Source organism: Stegastes partitus, unplaced genomic scaffold (assembly GCF_000690725.1).
Source record: "Stegastes partitus isolate 25-593 unplaced genomic scaffold, Stegastes_partitus-1.0.2 Scaffold823, whole genome shotgun sequence".
Lineage (NCBI taxonomy): Eukaryota > Metazoa > Chordata > Actinopteri > Pomacentridae > Stegastes > Stegastes partitus.
The window spans coordinates 218928-228764 of NW_007578554.1; the positions used below are offsets into that span (position 1 = coordinate 218928).

At 39.1% G+C, this 9837-nt stretch overlaps 2 protein-coding genes across 2 annotated transcripts in view; one reads left to right on the forward strand and one right to left on the reverse strand.

The window, feature by feature from the left end:
• Positions 1 to 8332, forward strand: part of LOC103365257 (mitochondrial calcium uniporter regulatory subunit MCUb-like) — a 10911-nt gene extending 2579 nt beyond the window's left edge. The window contains exons 2-10 of the mRNA XM_008292659.1: positions 3079 to 3288; positions 4959 to 5010; positions 5347 to 5514; positions 5601 to 5705; positions 5786 to 5943; positions 6333 to 6439; positions 6529 to 6625; positions 7587 to 7703; positions 7851 to 8332. Coding sequence (XP_008290881.1) covers positions 3229 to 3288; positions 4959 to 5010; positions 5347 to 5514; positions 5601 to 5705; positions 5786 to 5943; positions 6333 to 6439; positions 6529 to 6625; positions 7587 to 7703; positions 7851 to 7934 — 948 coding nt within the window. The 5' untranslated portion in view covers positions 3079 to 3228 and the 3' untranslated portion in view covers positions 7935 to 8332. The remainder of the gene's footprint in view (positions 1 to 3078; positions 3289 to 4958; positions 5011 to 5346; positions 5515 to 5600; positions 5706 to 5785; positions 5944 to 6332; positions 6440 to 6528; positions 6626 to 7586; positions 7704 to 7850) is intronic.
• A 972-nt stretch (positions 8333 to 9304) lies between these two features.
• cfi (complement factor I) overlaps positions 9305 to 9837 on the reverse strand; it is a 9550-nt gene continuing 9017 nt past the window's right edge. Inside the window, exon 16 of the mRNA XM_008292677.1 lies at positions 9305 to 9733. Coding sequence (XP_008290899.1) covers positions 9625 to 9733 — 109 coding nt within the window. The 3' untranslated portion in view covers positions 9305 to 9624. The remainder of the gene's footprint in view (positions 9734 to 9837) is intronic.

Sequence of the window (9837 nt, forward strand, 5' to 3'; positions counted from 1 at the left end):
CAACAGGAAGTCGGAACAACAGGAAGTCGGAGCAACAGGAAGTCAACAGAACGGAGCTTCTGGGATCATCTGACCAAAGCTTTTAAATCAACACGAGTCGAAACACAAACAAATTGTTTCGGCGCCGACGGACACGATGTGAGTGCTGACGTCGTGAGAACCAGGAAACGCGTTTGAAGGTTTAAATTCAGAGAAAAGCGACTTTATGAAGGCGAAGCTGCTGCCTGCTGGACGAAGAGTTCGAGTCTGGAGGCTCTGAGCTGAAGGATAAACAAAAGTTTTTCCTGTTTCTGTCCTTTATGGTGGTTTTATGTCTGTTTTTACAGAACCGGCGCCTCCTTCTGGTCATTTCCTGTATTTTTGTTTCTATTTTTTGTGTCTTTTTTTTGGTAATTCTGCTTTTTTTCCATCTTTGTTTGTTTCCTGGTGACTTCTCCGTCAGTGTTTGTTTTTTTGTGTATTTTGTGAATCTTTTTAATCACATCATGTCCTCTTTAGTGCCTCCTTCTGGTCATTTTGTGTTTTGTTGCATTTGTTTTCATTCATTTTTCGGTTTCTGGTATTTTTTTAATCCATTTTCTTCATGTTGTGTTTCTTTCTCGTGTCTTTACTGTTTTATTTCTGTTCATTTTGTGTGTTTCAAGTCTCTTTTTTTCCCCATTTTGTGTCTATTTGTTGTGTTTTTTCCCTGTTTGTGTTCATTTTGTGTCTTTTTGTGTTCCCTTTAATCATGTCGTGTCTCCTTCTGGTCGTTTTGTTCTTTTGGCTCATTTTCTGTCTGTTTCTGGTACTTTTTTGTGTTTTTCTGCATTTTCTTCATTTTGTGTCTTTTCTGTTGTATTTCTGCTCATTTTGTATGTTTTTGTTCGTCTTGTGCGTCTCTTCTTCCATGTCTCAGTGTGTTCTCGTTTTACCGGCGTCACTCTGAGCCGCTTGTTTTCGGGTCGGTGGTTCTGAAGCTGCTGCCTGCTGGACTCACGTATCCGAGAAAAACTTCACGTCGTTTATTTCTGTGATTTATTGTGATTTTATGCTTAAGCTGCTGCCTGCTGGGAAATGGAGTCCTGAATTATTCCACAGTCAAACGTTATTTAAAGGTTTCCGTTTGGTTCTGTGGCGTTTCTGAGAAACTTCTCACCTGTGAGGCTGTTTTACTTTAAATGATTCCATTAGCTTACATCTTTTATTTTTATTTCAAGGTGTGATGGCAGCAGAAAACACTTTCTAAGAAAGTTTGTGGGTTTTTTTAAAACTTGTTTTTGCTGTAAAAACAAAAAAACTGATTTATTTTTATTTTGCAAATTATTTTCCTGTTTTTTTTTTTTTAAACGTAGAATCACAGAAAAATAATTAAATTATATTTAATTTTATTATAATTAAATAATGTGAATCAATATTTAACACTTTTTAATCCTTATAATAATAAGACGGTTAAATTATCTGCTGGTGTTGAGTTAAAAGTAAAAATTTATTTCCTTGTGTTAATATAATTTCGTACCAAAGAAGTTCTTGTAATGTGCCAGGTGAGGGCAGCGCTGAGCTGGAAGGTCAGGTGACTGATGATCAGGTAAATTGGTGGAGGCTGTGTGTGTTCTGGTGGATCAGTTGGAACAAAGCAGGCTGCAGGGTGGCATCAGTGTGGAGGACCTACAGAACCGCTGCTGGTATGACTGACCAGCAACTTTAACTCCTGCTTTTAATTTGATGACGCTGTGTGGGTGAAGAAATGTTGTTGCATTTAAGTTGGAGTGTTTATTTTCTTTGAAATGTTTAAAGCAATAACTGGTGTCATGTTTGTGTGTTTAAAGGTTTTCAACCTGCTGCGACTCTGTACGTTGCGTCAGACTAAAGCAAAAATGACGTCGTCTGTACCGACCTCCAACTTTTTCAAGTTTAGGCAGAACTGATGTCAAAACACAAATAACTTGACAGCTGGTTTCGATCAAATGTTTTATTTTTTGCAGGTTTAAACGGAGTGAAAATTAATTTTATAGTCAAACAAACAAAAACATTGTAATTTAAACAAAATAAGTGATTTTCACGTTATTTACAGACGCGACCCGTTTTGTTCGTTTCCTCACAGTTAACGGGTAAATTCATACTTTTATGAGGATTTATCAGCTGTTTTGTTTAATTTAATAAAGCAGAAGAAATTTTAGAAAATGTTGAAACTGTAAAATTGTGACCTGTCCAGGTGAACCTGCCTTCACCCTGAGTCAGCTGGGATAGGCTCCGCCCCCCATAGTGAGGGTGAAGGTGGAGAGATGATGGATGTAAAATTGTTTTGCTGTTTAGGAGAAAAAAATTGACATAATTTTATTTTTTTACTGTCATTTTTTAAAAAACAATTTGTTTTATAGATTCTTCCTGTTTTGTAAATTACTGATAACGAACAAAATTAGTGAAAAATTATTTTACATGTAAAACATGAAAAAGGCCAAAACTGTAAATAAGATCCACTTTGTTCATCTGGATATTTTTTTAAATAAAAAATTGTTCTTTTACAACATTTGACATTAAAATTAAAGCTAAAAGTTTTATTATTTTATAGAGATTTGCTTTTATTTCTGAAGCTCTTGAACTTGTAATGTTAGAATTTATTTTATTATTATAATTTTAAAGCATATTTTTCTGTCCTTTTGCAGCCAGATTTTCTCTGTTCTCGTCTTTATTCAGTGATTTGTTTTTAGTGTTTTAAGCTGTAATAAAGTCATTCATGTCCCTGTGAAGATGTTTTATGTTTATTGGGAGTTTCGTGATGTTTAACCGTCGTGACAGTTCTGAATTTATTATTAAAGTACCTTAAAAAAAGCACAGTTTCATGCTTTAAATACGTATTTAACATCCAAATACCGACGATTTGTATTTAAAAGACGTTTTTTGCTGTTTAAATATTATTTATTATTATTTTATTATCTCACTGTCAAATGTCAAAGATTTATTTCATTCTTGTGACGTCTTTTATTCGTCCTGAATATTTCTCTCTGATGCTGCTGTTTAGATTTCACACATTGATCCACATGAAGGACATAAAAAGTCTTTGTTTGTGTCAATTTGTGAAACTTTCTGACCAAACAGGCAGAACTGGGCGGTTCTGACGGACTTCCTGTGACTGGCTGAGGGGAGGCAGGTAAGAGTTAACCTGTTGGCTCCGCCCCCTCCCCCTCCTCCTCCGACCAGACCTGCTGCGACTCGCCTGCAGCAGATTCCTCACTCGGTCTCGGCGTCATGTTTGGATCCAGACTCTTCCTCTGCAGGCTCGCGTTCCAGAACAAAAGGATCCCGACGGTGAGTTGGAGCCGAAGGTTAAACGGAACCAGACGTCGGACCTGACGGGCCGATTTACAGTTGAACTCGTTGAACTCGTCTGAACTGAACTTCTTGACTCGAGAACTTTGGGTGTGAGCTGGTTTCTGAGTCCAGTTAGAATCAGAATCCTGCCGAAGGAACTCTTCAGTCTGGATCTGACAGAACCAGTTAGTGTCTCTGGAAACCAGTACATGTGTAACATAGTAGTACTGACACCACTGCTGGTACCACTGCTGGTACCACTGCTGGTACCACTGCTGGTACCACTGCTGGTACCACTTGTGTTGCAGGAGACTCCTGTGACCCGATCAGGGCGTGATTCAGGCTTCAGACAGTTTTCTGGTTCAAATGTGGATTTAAAAACAGCAACAGGCTTTAATGTTTCTGTAGCTAAACGTGTTTGTTGTTGACGTTATGTGCAGGACGTTATACGTTATGTGTTATGTTTTATATTTTATATTTTATGTGAGCTGAAGCGTTTGCTTTAGTTCTGGATTCTTTAGAAGACTGTAAATATCTAAACATCATTTTTATCTAAATGCAGTGAAAGCGTCCAGATGTCCATCCAGACCGAACCGATCTGTTTACGTCGGCGTTGTTTACACTTAGAGGTGTAAACAAACAACAAAACAAACATGTAAATGAAAACACTTTTATTTGGTTTTATTAGTTCTGATGTGGAGAAACACAGAAAATATGTGAAATATATATTTCCAGCGCCTGGTAGGAAACAAATCAGAATAAAAACATGAATATTATTATTTTATGTATTTTTTCGTATTATTGAGTTTGTTATGAAACCGGTCAAAATGGTGCATTATTAAAAATAAAACTAATCAGTTATTTAACCATAAAATTACACTATTGACTGATTTTAAATAAAAATACGTTTGTTTTACAGAAATGTGCTGTTATATGAAAAAAAAAGCAAAATATTAAAGGTTGAAAAATGAATTCTATTTTATTCCAGTTTTATTTAATTTAATTTAATTTTATCCTATTTTATTTTATTCTACTTTATTTTATTCTTTTTTTGTTTCATTTTATTTTATTCCAGTTTTATTTTATTCCCGTTTTATTTTATTTGATTTAATTTTATCCGATTTTATTTTATTCTACTTTATTTTATTCCAGTTTTATTTTATTCCCTTTTTATTTTTATTCTATTTTATTTTATTCCAGTTTTATTTTATTCCCTTTTTATTTTTATTCTANTTTTATTTTTATTCTATTTTATTTTATTCCAGTTTTATTTTATTCCCTTTTTATTTTTATTCTATTTTATTTTATTCCAGTTTTATTTTATTCCCGTTTATTTTATTTGATTTAATTTTATCCTATTTTATTTTATTCTACTTTATTTTATTCCCGTTTTATTTTATTTATATGCATATTCTATCCATGTATCCCTCCAGCAGCCTGTAGCCCTGCAGGTCTTCATCAGGTGGACTCGAGCGTTTCAGGTTCTCTCTGGTCCAGGTTCAGCGCCTCGTGAAGGAAACAAACGTTCGGATCTCGTCTCCACAGAGGAAGTGACTCACGGAGGAGTTTCCTGATGTTGAGCTTCAGTTTAAAGGCGTCAGCGTGAGAACAGGAAGCAGCAGCAACCCTCAGACCCAAAACTAACTCTGGTTCTTGTCGTGTTTCAGCCCGGTCCGGTCTGGAGGGTGTCCTGGTTCAGCAGCCAGCCGCCGTCCAAAGGTAGCGTCTCATTATCGTTATTGTCATTAACAGGACTGAGCTGGTTTGATCTGGTTTAATAACACGTTCTGAGGTACCAGTCCGGGTCCTCGTGGTTCTAATGGGTTGTTCCTTCTAACTCGGGGCTTCAGGTGTTTCAGGTTTATTCCGCCCTAAACAGGACTTCCTGTCAAAGTATGTCGAGTTTTTAAGGTTTGGTCCACTCAGGTGGTACCGCTGAGTCAGCAGCTCACAGGTCGAGTCGACCCAAACTACTGCTTCCTGTCCAAGTCTGCAGGAACCTTCTCTACGTCGACAACCAGTGCCTCTGATCTCACTTCCTGTCCTGTGTCTCAGATGTGTCGGTTCGCTACAGCCTCGGCCGACCCGTCCTCGCCCTTCGTCTTCCCTCCGGGTGTCAGGGCCGCTTCACCCTGACGCCCATGCTGACCACGGTGGGAGACCTGCTGAGGAACATCACGGCCAAAGACCCAGAAGTTCACACGGCCGCTCTGCTGAACGCCGGTAAGACGGCAAAACAACAGCGAGACACGATGCATCACCGATCGTCTGGACGCTGCTAAACCAAGCTGTCTGTGTTTGGTCCTCAGACGGACAGAGGATCTCCTCGTGCACCTTCATGGAGACGGTCTTGAACAAAGACTTCCAGCTGGTCATCAATGAAACCACCCACAGCGTCCAGGCGCTCGGACAAGGTAGGCCCGAGAGCGTCTCCAGGGGGCGCTGCAGTCCGCTGCTCCATGTTCATGTTCATAAAGGTGTGTTCTGACTGCAGGCTCGTCCCATGAACACGTTCTGGACGTGGAGGACATGAAGTACCTGGTCCAGCTGCTGCACTCGGCCCTCAGGCTGCCTCAGCAGCTGCATGAGCAGCATTCAGAGCTGCTGCTGAGGCAAGAGCAGCTGAGACGGCAGCTGCAGCCGCTCGAGACCGTAAGAATACCGCTAGTACTACTACTAGTACTACTACTAGTACTACTACTACTACGACTGACACTACTACTACTGATACTTGTACTACTACATACTGATAGCACTGCTGCTGAGACAAGAGCAGCTGCTCGAGAACGTGAGAATACCGCTAGTACCACTACTAGTCCTAGTACTAGTACTATATACTGATACTACTACTACTACTACTACTACATACTGATGCTACTACCAGTACTACTACTGATACTACTACCAGTACCAGTACTAACTACTGCTGAACTTGGTGTTTACATCACAGGAAGCTAACCTCATTAGCATGTAGCCCACCTTCTGCTAACAATCCCAGAATGCACTGGGCGTGACCGGATGACTGTGTCTCAAACCTCCAGGTGAGAGTGAAGCTGGCGCAGGAGGCGGAGTCTAAAGCGGCCATGCTGGGGTGGGCGGGGCTTGCCTACCTGTCGCTGCAGGGGGGATTCCTGGGTTACCTCACCTGGTAACAAACACACGACACATTAATACACCTGAACCTCAGTGTTACCTGGTCTCAGGTAGCCGGTGGTGACGGCCATGTGTGTCCGACAGGTACGTGTTCGCCTGGGACATCATGGAGCCCGTCACCTTCTTCATCTCCTGCACCACCAGCATGATCTTCTTCGCCTACTACATCCTGACCAGACAGGTAGGAAACGTCACCTGTCTGTGGGAGGGACACGTCTGAGGTTTAATCCTGGTTTAAGGTTAGGCTGAGTTCAGATTTAGGGAGTTTTAGGTTAGTTAGCTAGTTAGTTAGAGGTAAAGTTTAATATTAGGGTAAGATTGGATCAGATTTGGTTTAAGGCTAAGATGATGTTTAATTAAATTTAAGAAAGGTTAGGTTTAAGGTTTAGGATAATATTAGATTAAGATTAATGCTTGGCTTTGGTTAGGTTTAGATTAAGGCAAGGTTTAGGTTTACGTTTAGTTTAGCTCTTCTGTAAGACTAAGAAGAGGTTAGGTTTAAACTAGACTCAGGTTAGCTTTAGTTTAGCGCTAAAAGAAGGTAGGTTGAGGTTATATTCTGATTTAATCTTAGGTTATATTTTGAATTAGGTTCAATTAAAGATAGGTTTAGAATAGAATGTGTTTGAGGTTAGGTTTAGTTTGGGTTAGGTGTAGATTTCGCTTAAGATAAGCTTAGGTTTAAGATTTTCAAGTTTTAAGATAATATGAGATTTAGATTAATGCACAATGTGTTTTGATTGGATTTACTTTAGGGAGAGGTTTATGTTTAATTTAGCTTAGGTGTAAGATAAGGTTAGGTTTTAGGTTAGATTTAAGTTTAGGTTTAGTTAAAGATAAGTTTTGTTTAGATTCGGTTTAGCCTATTATGGTTTCAATTTAGGTTAACTTTACTGAGGTCAGGTCAGGTTTAAGTTAAGGTTTAGGTTAAAGTTAGATTAAAGTTATGTTTACATTTAGATAAGACTGTGGTTGAGGTTAGGTTTGGTTTAGGTTAAATTCAGGCTAGTATCAAGTGTAGGTCAGGCTCAAGTTACTGTAAGATCCAGGTTAGCGAGGTTAGCATTAGCAGTTCTTCTCCTGGACAGGAATGTGTGTCGGTGTCATGCCGCTAAAAGCGCCGTGTGTTTGTGTGTCTGCAGGACTTCATCCTTACGAAGGTGAGCGATCGTCACTTCCTCCACTACTTCTACCAGAAAGCTACGCGACACAACTTTGACGTTCAGAAATACAACGAGCTCAAAGACGATCTGGCAAAGGTGACGAGTCATGACGCTTTGTACGACTCAGCACAAACACTGTTTTCATCCAGTCTCTAAAGAGTCACACTTTGTTCAGTGGTAGCTCAACACTAGCTGCTAACAGCATCTCGCCTGACCGCTGACTAACCGGCTGTTTGTCTGCAGGTGGACGCTGATCTCCGGAGGCTCAGGAGCGCCATCCAGCTGCAGCTGCCGGTGGATCAGATCCGGCCTGAGAGCGCCGCCTGAAGCTCCACTGCTGCCACAACAAGTCCAACTAAAAAACACTTCCATCCCTTTTTACTTTCGGTAAAGACTAAAAAAACTAATTCATCACATGTTCAACTTCCTAACCGCCTTACTTTGTCAACTCCATCGTTTAGGTATGAAAAAAGTGAACGTAACCTTCATTCTGAATTAGCTGTGTAGAACATTTATATAATGTGTTTATTGTGTTCATTCTGTTCATGTTGGAGCTGGTCAGAAGTTGCATCATGAATGCTGTGGAGTGAAAACTGTAATATTTACGTCTGAACTGAAGCGTTTAAAAGGAATTGCTGTTACAAACTTTCACTTGACTAAATTTATTTGGGCTCCAACACTGTTTATTCCTGAAAAACATTAAAAATCTGGAAAACAAAACTCTACCTGAAGCACTTTACATGAACTTTTGTTTGCTGTTTTGTTAGCCAGAAGAGCTAACTAGCCATACGGGCTTTTATTTTGCCTGCAAAACTTTTTACAAATGCACATTAGCATAAATTGCTAGCATTTTATTACATTTCCATTGATCAGTTTATTAGCTAACTAGCTAGCCGTGAAAACATTCTCCTTTATACAGACAAATGTCAGTATTTTGTTAAATACATAATTTTGGTAGCTAAAAAAGCTAACTTGCCAGCCACAGAAACATTCTCATTTTGTCAGCAACACATTAAAAACTGCATTTTACTTACAGTTTTATAGTGTGACCTAAATCGCTAGCTATAAAGAAAAATTTAATTGTAACTTTGTTAGCTAATAAAGCTAGCACACAAACTGTAACAGTTTTAAAGCCGATTAGCCTGAAATGCTAGCTGTATCAACCAATGCTTTGTTCAATTTCAGTTTAGCCGTTTGTTAGCTAGAAATGCTAACTTGCTAGCAGTAGAAACATTTAATTGGTGCGCAACATGTTAAAATATGAATTTTGTTAAATGACCATTTTGTTAGCGAGAAAAGCTAGCTAGACAGTTGTAGAAGAATTTAAACTCTGCTTGGATTTGAGTGAAGCTTTTAAAAACAGACATGCCTCAATTGCTAGATGCTAAAGCTAAGTACCTAGCTGTAGAAACACTTACTTTACTTGCAATATATAAAACAACTACATTTCACAAACAGTTTATAAAACAGATTAGCGTAGATTGCTAGCTGTGTAAACAATCAGGTCAAAATGTTTGTTTTTGTTGATTTTGTGAAGAAAGCTAGCTGATTAGCTGTAAACAAGCATGTTTTGTTTGAAATGTGCACAACAACGAGATTTGGCTAGCCACGCTAAAAAAGATTAGCTTACAATGCTAACTGTAAAACAAATACCAGCATTTCTATTTAGCATTTTGTTAGCTATCAAGATAAATAGCTCGCTGTACAAAGTATGTTTTTATTTTGCATGAAACACATAAACAAACTGCATTTTACTGCACGGTACAATTCAAATGTGTATGACGTTAGCTAATCAGAGCCAATCAGGTTTTCAAACATTTTAGATTTTTTTGCATCACATTAAAAACTGCATTTTCCTGACAGCTGACAGAGAGCAGACGACGCTGAACGGCTAGCTGTAGCCGTACAAACATCTTTCATTGGTATTTCACTGAGTCCAGAGTGTGTTTTAGAACTAATCCACAGACACCAGTGAAAGTGTTTTGGTCGTCAAACAGCTCGAACTCGTTCCGTCTCATCAGGTATTGTATTTGGTGACTGCAGTCCAGCCTGTGTGGAGTCGGATCCACTCGAAGTAGTGAGAGACCTGCAACGGCAACGAGTCAACGAGTCGCTTCATCACACGTCAGTCAAGTCTCGAGACAATTAAACCTGCTTCAGTCATAAAACAGACTTAATTTACGGTTTTATGTCATCACTGTGTGCAGCTGTCAGACTCTACCTGTGTGTT